General features: G+C 35.8%; 1 protein-coding gene across 1 annotated transcript; it reads left to right on the top strand.

Annotated features, from left to right (window-relative positions):
* Positions 1-8,288: 8,288 nt before the first annotated feature.
* LOC128608630 (interferon-induced protein 44) lies at positions 8,289-17,336 on the top strand. The gene is made up of 9 exons (XM_053626516.1): positions 8,289-8,694; positions 9,153-9,185; positions 9,722-9,988; positions 12,732-12,762; positions 12,886-13,078; positions 13,188-13,328; positions 13,503-13,674; positions 16,378-16,478; positions 16,596-17,336. The coding sequence occupies exons 2-9, from the start codon at positions 9,161-9,163 to the stop codon at positions 16,794-16,796; spliced, it is 1,131 nt and encodes a 376-aa protein (XP_053482491.1). The 5' UTR covers positions 8,289-8,694; positions 9,153-9,160; the 3' UTR covers positions 16,797-17,336.
* The last annotated feature ends 800 nt before the right edge of the window (positions 17,337-18,136 follow it).

Raw genomic sequence — 18,136 nt, 5'->3', positions numbered from 1 at the left:
CACAAAGCCTAATTTAGATTTTACTGATTTGAATTTAAGCCTTACAAGTTGTTTCCTATTTCCAATAATCCAGATCAGCGGACCCCTAGTGGTCAGTGGTGTAATTGCAGGGGGCCATAGGAAAGTTTTTAAAATGTTATATATCTATATCTATCTATCTATCTATCTATCTATCTATATATATATATATATATATATATGTATATATATATATATATATATATATATATAGAGAGAGAGAGAGAGAGAGAGAGAGAGAGCTGTATAGATTATATATATATATCTATATCTATCTATCTATCTATCTATCTATCTACCTATATATATATATATATATATATATATATATATATATATATATATATATATATATATATATATATATATATATATATGTTTAAAATTAACCAATTTGGTTATTCACGTGCATTCACAAATATCACAATCGTTCATTGATAGATTTTATTTTGAATTTATTTACAAATGAAATGATAATATGCAAAAACCTATGAGTGGTAGAGAAGTTAATGAATTTGATGGATTCAATGGTTTGATGGATAAAATAAATGTGTCGCACCAACAATAAAATGTAAAAAATAAAAACTTGAAATGTTTTGATTCAATTTTAAATGTCCAACGTTAATATTATTAATGTTAAATATTAATAAAATAAAGCAACATATATAGAAATGACTGTTAAATATATAGCCTATAATTGTTGTGGAGTGAGGGGTCCTTGTGGATTGTTCGCAATATGCTAGGGGTCCAGAGCTCACAAAAGGTTGAGAACCACTGGTCTAGTGTATGAATTTTAGAAAGGTAATATCGTCTCAAATGGAACACATTAGTTTTTTACTAACCGGAAGTATATGCCGCTTCCTAATCAGTGCCGCATGATGTCATAAGCACGTAATGTGACACCGCTAGCTTTAGCAGATACCCAGAGTCACCGACAATGACTTTCTTCAGTTTACTGTTGATGTCAATGTTAACTTTTATTCCCAACTTGACCCCAGTCACCATCAGACACCAGACGGAGACATAATCATCAAGTGACTGAGGAAGAAAGTGTGCAACCTCCAAGTCCTCTATGGCAGGAGGGCATTTTATATTAAACACCGCGGAGAAGGTAAAACTTTACAAAGCGGCATTTATGAGCAGGGAAGCACAAAAGTGATGCACGAGCACAAACTTATGTTTGTATCCAAAATGCTCCACAAAATGTAAGGGGTTGGAGAAACTGGTGCAAGTTGCTTAAAAGGTTTAGTTTAATTTAAGTTTATTGTCATTATATGGTGTATTTGCGCTTGCAGTGTAAATTCTGTCATTTATTATAACGGAAGTGATCTATTAGTAATGAGGCGACATTGCTCCTCACTCGCAGTGGGAGTGCAAATAAGATCTGTAATGTCTAATTAAAACACTATGATCAAAAGTAAGACAATATGCCTAAAAGCAGTGAGTAACAGAAACCATAAGTTGCAGTGAAAGTGAGTCTTTATTATTAATTTAGGACTGTAGTTTAATTCCGTTGTCACGTTACAAAGATGGATACGGAAGCAAGTGCAGATCTTCTAACATTTAATAAACAAACAAACAAACAAAATACAAAGACACAATAACACGAGGCAAAATACTGTGGCAAAAACTAAACATGGAAGCCTGGACAAAAGCATAGATAGACGATTACATGAGACAAAGAAGCAGTGCAAACACCCATTGATCCATCACACATTACGGACACGCCAATCAGCCTACCATGCATGTCTTTGGACTGGCGGAGGAAACCCCCACAGCACAAGGAGTACATGCAAACTCCACACACACAGGGCCATGGTGGGAATCGAACCCCCAACCCTGGAGGGGTGAGGTGAACATGCTAACCACTAAGCCACTGTGTGCCCCTGCAGTGCAAATAGTGATTATATATATGAGTGCTGGTTAAACAAAAACGTGATACAGGTGAAGGTGGTCACGTGACAGTAATATGGTGCAGTGGCTGCTGGGAAATGAAGTCCAGAGTTACCTCCTTGATATATGACATCTGTGCTTTTTGTGCATCCATAAAAAGCAATGCATAAATACTATTATATACACACACACACACACACACACACACACACACACACACACACACACACACGAACACATATATAAAGATTATATTATAATTGTTCATGCATTACTTTTTATGGATGCAAAAAAAGCACAGAATTAAACTACAGTGCTGAATGAATAATATATATTCTGGTGTGTGTCTGTGTGTATTGGGTTCTTTTTAGTCTTATATAAATTGGACAAACGCTTATGTACAGTTTTTGTCCGAAGTTTATGTTTGTAACACTCAGTTTGTAGTTTATGTTTGTAACACTCAGTTTGTGGATTTTATTTTAAATAAATGAAAAATGGTACTGAAAATGCCCCCCCCCCCCAATCTGATTAATCGATAAATGGAAAAAATAATCTGCCAACTAATCGATTATGAAAATAATCATTAGTTTCAGCCCTACAGTTAACCCATCTTTTTTTCTTGGAAGAGTGTCCAAATATTAAGTAAGCACTTGAAAAGGAATTGAATAAGGCAAAGAAGAATTACCACTGGTTAGACTCTGAGCCTACCCTGTGAACACTGGACATGCGTGGATGTATGGCAAGAATAAACGCTGGATGGGATGGCTGTCTGGATGGGATGCTGCAGTGGACTGGTGTCTCATCCATGGTGTACCATTCCTACCATACCATTCCTACCACACACAATGCACCATGCACACAATCATACACTCATTCACATCTAGAGGTAATTTAGCACAGCCAACCCATGCAGGGTGGGAATTGACCTCAGCATTTAATATTCACCAGATATTATGCAGGGTTGCAGAACATACATTTGATGCAACATATTTTAAAACATGAAACTTACAGTATATTCATACTGTGATCCAGATTTTGAAAAGGAATTTAATGATACAAATAAACAGATATCCTGCATGCTTTTATACAGAATACTTTAAAAATCCTAGCCTGAACATTGAAAGTTATATTAAATTTCATTTTGCTTTTCTAATGTATAAAAGGGTTTCAATTTTTACATGATCATGGAATCGATTCACTGTGCATCAGTGGCACCAATTGAACAATTTAAAATTCTAGTTAACAGTGTAATGTTGACATGGAGCTACAAAAGAATGGTAAACATCACTATAATTAGTACACATTTTAGATTTTTTTTAATGTTCACCTCATTTCAGTTGTAATCTAATAGGTTTCATGATCTTTAAATTGATCATGTTTTTCATAAAAAAAAATCTGATGCATTATTCTTTAATGTTTAAATAAAACTATAAATTGCCTCTGTATGTTTGGCATCAGCTTTTTTTATAAATAAATTTTAAAATTCTATGCAAATTAAATAATGACTGGATAAGACATTACAAAATGAGTAGCTTAAACAATACAGTGGATGAAGCAAACACATACTACTCTGGGTCCGACGGCAGGTGTACACATAAAATGAATTAAATAAAAAAAATGTGTGCATTTTGTTACTTCAGTGATTGATTTGATTGATGGACTTAAACTAGAAATAAATCCTCTCGACATTCATCAGATTCAAGAAAAAACACAAGCCACAACCTGCTAAATGTAGATTTACTGTACATGTGAATTTAGAGTTACAAGTGTTTCATTAGTTATTCCCAAGTCATTATAAGAGGATTTACCAACCTCTAGATAAAGTCACAATACCTATGTTTCTTGTGCTATTTGATTAAAGTTGAAGCAGAAAGCAGCTTTGATAGCACATGCTGTAGCCCTCAGTAAGAAACAAATCGTGAATATGAAAGAAATAAAAACAATGAAAATCATTAAAAAAAAATAATCAGTGATCATATGATGTGCGGAACACTATTGTAAATGTTTACACTGAAATAAATAAAATCAGTGTATTTTAGTCCTCAAACAAATGCTTATAGACATAAATATAAATATAGCTGCAAGCAGCAATACCAATTGGTCAAGACAATTATCGGTGCATGAGCAGCAAAAGACATGCTTTGTGACATGATTTTGAGTCAGAGTAACAGTGTATGAGGAGTTAGAAAAAGTAAACTTTCAATCATAAAAAAAAAACATTTACTTTAAAAATAACTACAAATAGCTACTCCTTAGAAATGTTGTCCCGTATGTGGTGCTGTTCTGAAACTGCTCAGGTAGCAGCTGGGCATGATAGCTATCATGCAGGAAAGCATTCAAGAGTTATAAGCCAAAATAGCCGTTTTTGCCATCTCCTGACCAGTAGGGGGCAGTGTGCCGACTAGGAAGCGGCTAGCAGGTTTTTACTATACTTCCGGTTAGTAAAAACCTGCTAGTGTTCTATTTGAGGTGATATTACCTTTCTAAAATTCATACACTAGACGGTAGGGTATGCAGTGCATAGTGTAAGTGTGGAGTACTTCATTTGAGACACAACTTTAGTATTTACTCTACGAAGCATGTTTTTGGAAGAGAAGAAACGTAGTGAGCAAACGCACCCTGTGCCGCACGCAGACTAACTAATCGATAATGAGATTCATTGACAATGATTTTCATAATCGATTATTATCGATTTTATTGATTAGATGTTGCGGCTCTACATCAAAGTAGTAACAAAAGCATGAAACAATTATAACCAACCAACCAAACACACAAACAAACAAATCACTGGTTAGAATTCGTTACATTACATTTCAAAAATCAAAATTTGTTAATTGTGCTGAAGTCTAACCACTCAGCTGTACTCAGTTCAGTTAAGCCCTTAACACAGAAATCTTGTTTATTCACATTTCCATAAGCATGCCATATTATAACACAAAATTAACATCACTGTTCCCACACTGCTGGCACCTATGATTACAAGTGGGCTCTCCACCACCAATTACAAGCTGCATGTAAAATTCTGGCATCTATGGTAGAAAAATGTTGTAGATAAAAGCCACTTTTGGAAAAGCATTTTGTAACATGGGTTGTGCTGTGCTATTCCTCCATGTGCATTAGAATGTGATAATGTTTGCCGATCTGAACTGGCGTATGATGCATGCATACAAATTTCCGATCAATTCCAACCTGACACCCTTGACACTGCTCAGATTGTGTTTACAGGATTATGAAGGTGGCTCACAGCAGCTCAAGATCATCATATTACAGAGTTCTCTTTGTTTCCTGACTGAGTAATTTTTCATTTTCAACAAAAAGATCCTACAGTAACTACTTGCTATGAGTGTACCTTTCAGAAATAACATGTTACAGGTAAACAGGTATCTGTATAGGTATCTGTGTAATAAACTAGGTACCCATTGACAAAGTCGAACAGTAACCAAGTTTCTTCTGTATGCTGACTGCCTATACTACAGGAGTCCCTGAAGTGGTTTTGATGACAAAAGTAGACAAGGCATGTGTAATGACAAGGGATTGTTTGCACAACATCTACAAAAGCAAGAAGATCAGGGAGAAAGTGAGAAGTTCTCTGCAAATATTCTTAAATAATTGTACAATGTGAAAAGGTAAAAATAAAAATTAACTGTGTATGCATTGTGGGTATATGCAGATGCGCGAATACAGTAGCGGCCTGGGTGTCCCAGTGAATCGTATATTTCCTGTGTGGAACTATCATGAGGAGATTCACATGAAAGAGGATATAAACTGCTTGATGCTGGAAGCTTTGACACATGTTGTACACTGTGCTAATGAATATGTGAAAAACGTTACTAAAGGAGTGTAAAAGGGTGAAAGTTCTCAGTAATAGAATGAGATTTTTTTTTTTAATACAGCTGTTTATAAATATTCCAGTGTACAGTTTCTTCTCTTTAGCAGGAGCTCCATGTCTGAATTCAATGCCTGAATCTAGCCAGCGATATCAAAATAATATCAGGAGCTAAAGTTAAAGCTTTAGGCAGCTGCATGTCTGGTATTGTGTACAATATCACAAAACATTTATACAGTGCTGTAAAAAAGGATTTGCCCCATCCTGATTTCTTCTGGTTTTGTATATATCTTATGTTGTATTTTGTTTGAAGATACATACAATAAGACAAAAACAACCTGAGTTTTTATTTATTTATTTTTCTTATTGAAACAAATAAAAGTGATCCAACCCGTATCACCAATGTGAAAAACTAATTGCCCCCTTTAACTTAAAATCTGGTTGTGCCACCTTTAGCAGAAATACCTGCAACCAAACGCTTCCACTAACGGGAGATCAGTGTTTCACTTACTCCTGTGCTTTGAATCATTCAGTACGTTTACATGGACAACAATAATCCGATATTAACCTGGTTAAGACAACACTCTGATGATGAAGCTGTCAGCAAACAAAATATTGATTTTGATTATTATGAACACAATAGTAGCCTATTGAGTGTAACGTATCGAATGATCCAGATCCCGAATATAAGCCAGATGCTGAATTTACTGGGGGAAGTTCAGAAGGTGCCACATCATAATATTACTTGATAATATTGTTTTTAGCCATGAAAATTATACATGATAAAATGACTTATCACAAAAATATTAAATAGTGTAATGATTTTAATGTCATGGTGACTGAAACGATTGAATGGAAATGCTACAATAATTTCACTATTTTAGTGTGTGAATTATTGGTGTGTCATTTTTATGGTGTATGTATGTGTGTATATATATATCTGTTTGATGACAAATAAAATGTAAAAATATAATGAAATATGCTGCATTTTGTTATTTTATAATTGTTAATAATATATTAGTTTTATACTATTGGGGCAGTTTAGAGATCCATCTGCATAAGATACGTATAGTATATACTCTGGGTCGGTAACGACATGAATATGTAATAATGATTGGTGAAACGTATGCATTTAAGGGTTAAAAGCAGACTGGCAAACAAATAATAATAAAAAAATAATAGGCAAAGAGAGAATTAAAATGGGCAAGAAGTCAGGCGATCAGCAAACTGAACAAATGAGGAAAAACAGAATCATAAAACCAATGGACAGTAGCAAAGTCAAAAAGAACCAGAATATAAATCACAACAACAAACACTTCACACATCAAGGAAAAGGCAGACTGAATGATAAGAGTCTGGAGTCTGTTTTTATAGTGTGGGTAGTGATTAGAGTCAGGTGGATTCAATCTGAAGTTGGGAGAGTTGGCGCATGTCAGTTTGGAGATGTAGTCTGGAGCAGCCATGTCTGTAGTCACTAGTGCAGTATGGGAAATGGAGTCTATCACAGATTCGGGTGTAGACATGACAATGTCAATGCACAAAAAATGTCACTGTTAAAATTAAAGCAATGTGAATAGCAGGCAGTATATCAAACACAATATTGAACTATTAAATTTGACAATTTTTGGTTTATGAAAACATGTACTGTAGACAACTTGTATATTATTATACATTATAATTAATACAGTCACCATCCCCTTTATTGAGAACACCTGTACATCTGCACATACATGCAGGTTATTATCTAATATAAATATCTAATCAGCCAATCATGTGATTATCTAAATCAGGCAATTCATAAAATTCTGTACATATGGGCCATGTCGATGTTCACATCCACCGTCAGCACCAGTCTACCAGTATATCAATTGCTTGAATGCCACAACCTATTTGAGTATTGTTGCTGACCATTTGCATGGCCACAATTCACCATCTTCTAATGGGTACTTACAGCATGATAATGCTGCTACATTCTGGTCAGAAAGCAAAAGTTGTCTCAAACTGGTTTTATGAACAGGACAACGATTTCAGTGTTCTTCAGTGGCCTTCTTAGTCACCAGATCTGGAGATCTGGATCCAATAGAACATTTGGGATGTGGTAGTATGGGAGATTCGTAGCATGAGAGTGCAGCTGAACGATCTGCAGGAATTATGTGATGCAATCATGTCAATATGGACCAGAATCTCAAAGGAATATTTCAAACATTTTGTGGAATCCAGGCCATGAAGAATTGAGGCTCTTTTGAGTTCTCCCCTAAACATAGATCAGTTCAATGGACCTTTAATACCTCAATGGAAGCTGTTTGTGCAACCTCTAGAATGGCAATAAAATCAACTGAACTTGTCAGATCAATGAATACAGTACCCTAAATACAGTAATCTTCAGTGCCACCTAGGGCAATTATAAAAACAACAGAATAGCACAAATGAGAACATGCAATATTAGAAATCGGCTACTGTGCAATCCACAGTGAAAGGAAATCAGATTCTGACAGGGAGTGAGAATTCAGGACAACACCAGCAAGCACATCGAGAATGCACATGCTCTTTTCCCTGGCTTTTTAGTCTATCAGTTCTGTATGAGTAAATAATTTAATTTAAAATATAAATAATCATAAATATAAATAATAAATAATTTAAAATAATTCCCTTAAACAGGGAAAAATCAATATTGCACAAGCGTACCACAAAGTATAAATTTAATTGTTCATTTCAGCATGTATGAGGAATGTTCCAGCATGCGTGAGAATCATCAATGAGGCAAAAAAAACCAAACAAACAAACAAAAAAAAAACAGGCAGATAGGTTTTACTTTCGATTTCACAGAAATACCCCTCCCCTGCACACAAACTCACAGAAGCAAAAGTGAAAGAGGAAAAGGAGCTAAGCTGCACACACAGAACAGCAGACAGAGAAAGACACACAGACCTCAAATCTCAATATAACCGTCACACAAGGTAAGTGCTCTTTGTTTAGAAAGAATGTGTAATATGCAAAACATACTTTTTTTAAAACGTAATTTCTCTCTCTCTCTCTCTCGCTCATGTGCACACAAACGAACACAAAACACACACACACACACACACACACACACACACACATCTACTAAATATCCTAAAATATACAAACACAGACCCACTGATCGCATTGTTGCTATTCTTTTTGAGAGAACTAAATTCTCATTCATAAGTGACATTTATTACAGGAGCTGCATGGTGCTAAGCTAAGTGCTAGGTGCTACATTTATTATATGGTGCTATGCTGTCTATCACATTCACGTTTGTTATTTTTGCTGTGTGACCTTCTTTATTCTACTTCTTCTATACAGTTACAGTATCTAACACTAACAATGTAAATGCTTAGAGTTTCTAATATATATTCAATATCTTAATATTTCCTTTTTTCTTCAATATAGAGTCAAACATGGGATCCTCTCCATCCAAACCTGGTAAGTAACACAAACTGACGTACTGAAGCATTTAATTAAACAAAGTCAAATGTTAAATTTAGGGTCTGTATTACAGTAATATTAAATAGGACAATAGTGTAGTGGGCAGTGCTTCTGTGTCTATATCAGGGGTGTCCAGTCTTATCTGAAAAGGGCTGGTGTGGGTGCAGGTTTTCATTCTAACTAAGCAGAAGCCACACTTGAGTCTATTGAAAGCCAAGATCAACTGAATAAACAGTTCTGCATATGTTATAAATGGCACACCTATTGGGAGCCTGGGTACTGCGCATGGCGTTTCCCCCAGTTATTGCACACTTTCTACATTTCAAATCTATTAGATGGTTTCATTGTATTAGCATATGTTTACTGTAAATTTACACAGTTTAAAAATATATGAAAGAAAAAAATCTGAAAAGATGACATTAAGCATCCTTTTTTTGAGGACTGGGCATATACATGACCTGAAATAAAAACACACCCAATCAGTGTGTTTCCATAATAGTTTTTTTAATTACATTTTCTTATCTGTCCAATAGAATTTCACACAGTTCTGGCTGATAAACAAGTTACAGGTGGATGTAATGTTATTCTTTCCTGCGAGGCAAACACAGAATATGTAACGGCAACTTGGGAAAAGGATGGCCAGAAATTGGCTTGTGTGGAGGGCAAGCACACTGTGAAAAAAATTGGTACAAAATGCATCTTGGAAATTGGAAAAGCTCAGGAGAGTGATGAAGGGAAATACACCATAACCCTGAGCAACAGTTCCGGTTCTGACTCATGCTCTGCCCTCGTCAGAGTCCGTAAGTAACATCGTAATTTATTACTATAAAATAATATAAATTAACCAGAGAAATGCTTATAATAACAACTATTCCGAAAGACACAAATAAGCACTGGCTATTTAAAGGGTGCTCTTAATCCTACAGATTAAAAAAATATGTATTACACAAAAATAGGGCACAGAAAGCAGGTAGCACATCACAGTAGAATTTCTATACATACAGTCATGGGAAAAGGAAAGTACACCCTCGTTCAATGTTTTTATTTATCAGGGTCTAAATAACAATTGTGTGGTCCTCACCAACTTCTATAAACAATTAACCTCAGGTGACTACAAAAAACACGACGGACTTCTATAGGTAGTCATTTTTCCCCAAAGAGTAAACCAACATTCAGTAACCCGGGGGAAAAATAAGTACATCCTATAATTCATTAAAACGTAGAACCACCTTTAGCAACAATAACTTGAAGTAAATATTTTCTGTAGGTATTCATCAATCTCTCAGATCTTTAAGAAGAAAATTTGGTCCACTCTTTACAACATTGCTTCAGTTTATTGATGTTTGAGGGCATTCGTTTATGCAAAGCTGTGTTAAACTCCAGCCACAGCATCTCAAAAGTGTTGAGGTCCGGATTTTGACTCGGTAATTCCAGCAGCTTCATTTTTGTCTTAAGCCATTCAGATGTCAATTTGCTGGTGTGCTTGACATCATTGTCCTGTTGCCTAACCCAATGTCAGACCATATTAAGCTGCTGGACAGATTCACATTTCTCTTAAGAATATTCTGGTATAAAATGGAGTCCATCAGTCGGTACATTTACATGGACAACAATAATCCGATATTAACCCGATTAAGACGATGCTCTGATTAAGAAACTAGCATGTAAACAGCGATTATTGATGACCTTAATCCAGCTAAAGTCGTGCTCAAAGTAAACACAAATCGGATTAAGACATGTGGAGTATTCCTGTTTTAGTCACATTATCAAAGTGCGTTACAGACATGTACACACCTTAATCACATTATTAGCGTCATGTGGGAGTTTTCGCCCCATTTTGCGACAGGACACATACACACAAGGCAGTGCTCAACCGTTTGACAGCAAACGAGAGAGCAAGGCTGTGTCCGAAACCGCATTCTTACCTGCTATATAGAAGGCGAATACATGTATTCCGGCTACTATACAGTAGGTAAGTATGTGGTTTCGAACGCAGCCCATGGCTTCAAGCAGTCACCTATTTGCACATATAGCATGACAATTAACTGCACTTGAAGATTCCGTAAAAAGTAAAAATGAAACACCCAAAACTGTATACGGTACCATAACGAAGATGAACTGTATGTTGATATGTGAAATTCTGGAGGGAACGTCGGACGGCGTGGCGTGGGGCTTAATGGCGTGTGCCGTTAATCGATCTATGTCCTAGAACATGTAAAACGGGAACATCAAAGGAACATTCTAAAAGAAACTCATGTAAAAACCATAATCACAATATTGTCTGATTCAGAATAAGGTCAATAATTAGAGTACTGCTGTCCATGTAAACGTAGTCATTGTCTCAATGACTGAAAGTTGGTATGAGGTGTTTGTTGTGATACGCTGGGTTTGGTTTACACCAGGGGCATGAAGAGATCAGAAGGGGGTTGCAAATATTTTCAAGAAAAAAACAAACAGACAGGACATCATTTGGGTACTCTGTGTATTTTATTACTTTTCAAATAGAATGTGCATAAATGAAAAACTCAGCGTTATCTATCCCTCTGCGTTTTCTTTTTGCTGGGAGAGGCAGAGCTTAGCCTGCCTTTTATCTAGCAGACCACTGTTGCCAACTTACAATTTTCAGACCCCTTTAGCTACTTTTTTTGAGAAAAAAAAGCGCCTAGCGACCAATCTAGCGACATTTTGGACAAACCTTAGCGACTTTCCAAATGTCGCCAGTACTGTCCTGCAAGCGTGAGGTCTTGCTTTCCCGCTGCACTCGCGTCTGCTCTGTTCAGTGAGTGGCTTAGAGCCGGAGATTTAACAAGGTCATGGCTAAGGAGACGCGCCCTTCGTCCCAATTTACATCATTTGTATGCGAATGTTTTTTGAGAATGCAAAATGAATGGACTGTTTTACATGTAAAATAGTACACGCTATTACAGCCTAGTTCTCTTGTTCAAAGTAGTCACAAATCACAAATTATGAAAAGTAATTAAAAAAGTACAAAATCACAACCAAAAAAATCTATCTATCTATCTATCCATCCATCCATCCAAAAATCTATCTATCTATCTATCTATCTATCTATCTATCTATCTATCTATCTATCTATCCATCCATCCATGGAGGATGGATCTAGGGAAGGCTGGGGGGGGGGGGGGTCTTTAGTTGCAAACGGTTGAGAACCTCTGGTTTACACCAAACAGAGTTATGCTGGAAGGGTGTACTTGTTTTTCCAACCTGGTTTCTGAATGTTGATTCAAGTTTTGGGGAATAAATAACTACATATTGAAATCTGGGTTTTTTTGTCACCTGAGGTTGTGTTTGTTTATAGAAGTTGTTGAGGACTACACAATTGTTATTTAGGTGCTGATTAACAAAAACATAGAATTGAAGGAGGTTGTACCATCTTTTTCCCAATATTTTAAGTGCAAGTGGGCACCTCCTTGGAAAAATGGGAGTATACTATTAGAATAATAGTATACCTACTAATACAGTACCTACTGCTATAATATTAATTATATTAATACCATGTTAATTGATATGTATTTTCTACAGAAATAAATGAATGGAGGACAGTGCAATGGAGGTAAGGTTTTGATATAATGCAAGGTATCTGAATTGCTAGTTACAGTATTGCTTCAATAGTTATAATGAATATATAAAAAGTATAAATATAAGCTGCCGGAATCACATTTTTTTCTTTCCTTAGACAAGCCAGAATGTTAAAAGCTCTCAAGACATTTAATATTTGTAATGAAGTTGAAGAGCTCCGCTTCCTCCTGTATGGACGAGTTGGAGCAGGAAAGTCCAGCGCCATAAACACCATCAGAACCATTTTTGAAGGACGTCAGTTTGTCAACTGTCTGGCTGCTGCAGGATCTACTAAGAGTCACACTCTATGCGTGAGTCCATATTATGCAGTCTTAAATGTGTCATTACTTTTCACCTTGTATGCATGACAACTAGCTAGGTAAACATTAATAAACACATCTGTTTCTTTAATACTTTCAGTATGAACGATTTAGATTTGCAAATGAAGAAGGATCGTTTCCTTTTGCCTTCAATGATATAATGGGTGCGGAAGCAAAAGATGGGGTCCTCACTGAAGATATCATCAGCGCTTTAAAAGGTCATATGAAAGAGGGTTACATGGTAAGGTAACACTTAAACTTTAGTGTGGCTATTATCAATCCAAATCACACAATATGTAAATCAGAAAGAAACAAATGTCAATATAAAAGCCTACCAGTGTAATCAATATATCTGGAAACCAATTTTATATGACCACACAAATACTTTATTGAACCGTTTCTCTCTTTTCTTCAGTTTAACTGTAACAGTCCACTGACTACAAACAACCATTATTACAATCAAAATCCCAGCCTGAGTGATCAGATGCACTGCCTGGTGTATGTCATACCAGCCGACAAGATCTCAATGATGGAAAAGGAGTTTATTGAAAGATTGAAGAGTGTCAGAGAAACAGCAAGCAGAATGGGTGAGTCAGTTCATCAGCTCATTAATGTTTAAAGTTTATCCTTGCCAGGCACAGTTATATTTATATTTTTAGCAGGTGCTCTCAGGGTAACTTGCTACTTTTGTGGCCAAATCGGCCTTCTAGTGGAAACACAAGACCTAAATTATTGTTTACTAATTTGAAATTTAGCCTTAAAAGTTCTTTCCTATCTCCTTATTTTTGTCATCCTACTACAAAATAAACAGGCTAATTCAAATCAACTTTTCTAAATGCAAGGAAATACAAGGTGACTAAATTAGAATTTTATTATTAACAGAATGAACGTCTGTTCCTGAGAGATTGGGAAATATGCAAAGTGATTTTTTTAAGAGAATGAGATGATTTGATTGATTGGATATTGCTGCCACATGCTCATTACATAATCATTACATAACCATTAACTTAATGATAAATGTTAACATTTTAACCCATCCTCTTTTTACAATTACAAAAACGCCATTAGATTATTGCCTGCATTGATGGTCATGAAAATAGCAAGAAATGATACAATATGCCAGGGGTTCCCAAACTTTTCCAGGGCAAGGCCCCCCAAATGGCACTAACATTTGACCGAGGCCCCCTTTTGCAAGATATCTTTAAAACACATTAAAAATACAGACATCTGAATATATCCCCCTTTTTTTATTATTATTAATAATTACATCTTACATCTTTACATTACATTATTTTAGGAATTGATTGTGTGTGTGGGTGTGGTTGTCTGAGAGTAAGACACTAGTGGGAGGGATGTGCTAGGTGGCTCCAATCAAACTGTTGAGGCCCCCGGGGCGCCCCCTGGCGGCCCCCACTTTGAAAACCACTGCAATATGCCACATTCACAGGGCCCAACAAAATATATCTAACTTCTGCATTATTTTCATGCTTTGTTTTTGATTTGTAATCTAGCACCTTAACATTTTAACAGAATCTCAAGTAAGCACTTGAAGAGAAATGAGTTGCTCTATTGGAGTGTTTTAAACCATGAGTTATCTGTGTTATAGTCCTAGGCCCTGTACAGTTGGAAAGGTTTCTTACTTTAATGAGACAACATTTTGCAAGTATTTTTCTATGGGATGGAGTAAGGACTTTTAAAATGTCTAAATTAGTGACCAGATTGGAATCAAATTAAGTAGATCATATGAGGTTCAACATTTTAAAGAATGTTTGGAGGACTTTATCATCAGTGACACATCATTCAATCACTGTACCTGGATTATAACTCAGTTATTCATCTTAACCATGCTATTAATGTAACTACAAAGAATTATTCAGCAACTACAATAAAACTAATAGAAAATGTATGCAATTAGGACAGTGTAGGTCTGGACCTGACTATGGAACAAGGGGAGGAGTAAGACAAAGAAGAATTAACACTGGTTATATATTAATTCCTCTTCTGTAACTGCTTTATCATGGTGAGGATCACAGTGGACTATCCTGGGAACACTGTCTGTGTTTGGATGCGTGGCAGAAATAAAACCCTGGATGGGATGCCAGTCCATTCTCCAGTGGACTGCTGTCCCATCCAGGGTTTATTCCTACAAAAAACACTGCACCATGGACACACAATTATACACTCATTCATACCTAGGGGCAATTTGGTATAGCCAATATACCCATCAGCATATTTCCTCAAACTGATCAGTGGCTGACAAGTTTACATGCAGCCTAATAATCTGTTCATAATCCAACTGATAGCACAATTGGAATTTTAAAAAAGTTCACGTATACACTTCATTCAGAAGACTGTAACATGATCGAAGGCCAATCTGAATGAATTTTTATCTGATTGAATGAGGTGGGTAATCCTTTCAATAATCTATTAAATAGAAGAATAACATTCATGTAAACCTTCATGTCTGATTATTTGCAGTATTTTTGCAGTCCCATTAAAAATTTTGATTTAAGGTTTATTGGGTCAAATTGACTTTATTGATTACGTTTCACTTGTGGAAGCAAGTGCAGGTTTGGCAGATTTAATATAAACAAAGTTCAAGTGTAAGGCAGAAATCCGTAGTCAAAAAACAAGCAGAGGTCAGGCGATCAAGCAAACAGGCAAAACTAGGCAGGGCAGAGAATTGAAGTCAAAGGAGTACATAAAGGTCAAAACTCAGAATGGCAAAATATGAGAACAAGGCTTGGACAACGACAAAGACTAGGCAGCTGAACGTTTACGTCGCAAAGTCTTAATGTTCCCAAAGTCTCTTTTAAACTGTGTTGTGAGTGTGTGTGAGATTGTTTGCACGGGTGTGTGTAGTTAGAACTCAGAGAAGGTGAACGTGTGTGTGTGTGTGTGTGTGTGTGTGTGTGTGTGTGTGTGTGTGTGTGTGTGTTTATGGGAAGTGTAGTCCTCTTCGGCCATGTTTGTAGTTTGTGGCGCCTCCTGGGAAATGTAGTTGCTGTATTGCTGATATGACATTTAGTCTCAAGGTAAAAATTTGAAACATGACAGTCAGTGCATTCAAGTTTTTAATAGTGTTGTTTGTGTTGCTAACAAGATTTACTTTATTTCCATCTCAGGAAAATGTCATCCAAATGTGATTATTACTTGGAAAGTATAATACCCAATAAACCTTAAATCTAAATCTTTAATAGGACTGCAAAAATCCACCACACTGATAAAATTTACAATGAAATGACTGAGTAACTGAGTTTTTTTCTATGTTTTGCCTACTTATGCTACAGGAATCCCTCAAGTGGTTTTCATGACAAGAGTCGACTGCATATGTCCAATGACGAAGGAGAATTTGCAAAATATCTACAAAAGCAAAAAGATCAGAGATAAAGTGAGTAATTTTGCTAGAGAGAAAGTGTATGGGCCTCACTGCAGAAATTCCCAACTACAATTCTGAAAAATAACAAATTAATGATGGCATCATGTGTATATTTGTGTGTGTATCTAGATTAGGGAATGCAGTAATGTAGTGGGTGTTCCTGTGAACTGTATCTTCCCTGTCTTGAACTATCACGAGGAGACCCATGTGAACGATGATATAAACTGCCTGATGCTGGATGCCTTAACACAGATTATACACTGGGCTAATGACTATGTAGTCATAAGGTCCAACAACCAAATTTCACCTCAACAACCAATCCGAGAATAAAGAGATTTCACACAAAAAATGACAAACAATTCTGCATGTCTAACGGCTAATTGTATTTAAATTCACCCAATTCTTAATCCAAATCAATCTGTTGATGCAAAATATTTTAAATACATGAAACTTACAGTATATTAGTTTTTTGATACAGATTTTTAATGATACAAATGTACAGATAAAATGCTTGCTTTATAGTCAAAATCCTAGCCTGAACACTGAAACAGTGTATGAAAGGTTTTTTTTAAAGGGAAAATTTTTAAATGATCATGGAATTGATTTACTGTACATCAGTGGCACAGACTGAACAATTTAAAATTCTATTTAATAGTGCAATATTAATGACATATTAAAGACATGGAGCTGCAAAATAATTGACATGGAGCTGCAAAAATATGGCTATAATTAGCACACTTTTCAGATATTTTATGTTTATATCATTTCAGCTGTAATATACTAATATAACTAATATACATTATACTGATCATGCTTTTCATAAAACTACTTTTTACTTTAATGTTTAAATAAAAGTATAAATTGCCTCTGTTTGATGTCACTTTCTTTTTTTTAGAAATACATTTTAAAATGATTATATTTAAATTAAATAAAGACACTGGATAAGACATTACAAAATGAGTAGCTTAAAGAATACAGTGGATGATGCAAGCACATTTTCTGCTCCAGGTGTTACAGCCATAACTGTATGCAGGGTTTAAAAAAAAAAAAAAAACAGGTCCAGAAGTTTGCTAGTGGGGTTTGGGGGCGAAAAATATTGATTTCCCTGACCGACATATGTGCATTTTAAGGATAATAATAGCTTTAAAACCATGTCAGTGGGCTGGATCAAATTCATGTACAAATGCCTCTTTGACTGACATCAGCTCTATCATCTCCCATCTCAGCCTGGTCTACCCCAGTATTGCTCTGATTGTATGGTCTCTCCGAGTCTTTTACTTTTAGGTCTCAAGCATACAATGTTCAATCTGCTTCAAACTTCACGTTTGATATGAATCCTGCCCTGAGGACATCTACATGCTCTTAAATTCAATATTATTCATAGCGCCACCTGCTGGCAACATGAACTGACATTTTACACTAACTCAGACATACAATGTTCAATCTGCACCAAACTTCATATGTTTTATACTAATTCTGGCCTGAAGACATCTACATGCCAATATTCAGTTATAGTCATAGTGCCACCTGCTGGCAACAGGAAATTACATGTTTTACATCGTGATACACTCTTAACATATATGTACTAAAAAGTGCTAAAAAAAAAATGGAATGGCATTCCCCTGGCAGAGCAGCCCCAACATGCAGCCGGGTGCTGCTTGCAGCTTTAT

Source organism: Ictalurus furcatus, chromosome 6 (assembly GCF_023375685.1).
Source record: "Ictalurus furcatus strain D&B chromosome 6, Billie_1.0, whole genome shotgun sequence".
In the NCBI taxonomy this organism is placed as follows: Eukaryota; Metazoa; Chordata; class Actinopteri; order Siluriformes; family Ictaluridae; genus Ictalurus; species Ictalurus furcatus.
Note: the sequence above shows the minus strand (reverse complement) of the source record. Positions and strands in the feature narration are given on the sequence as shown.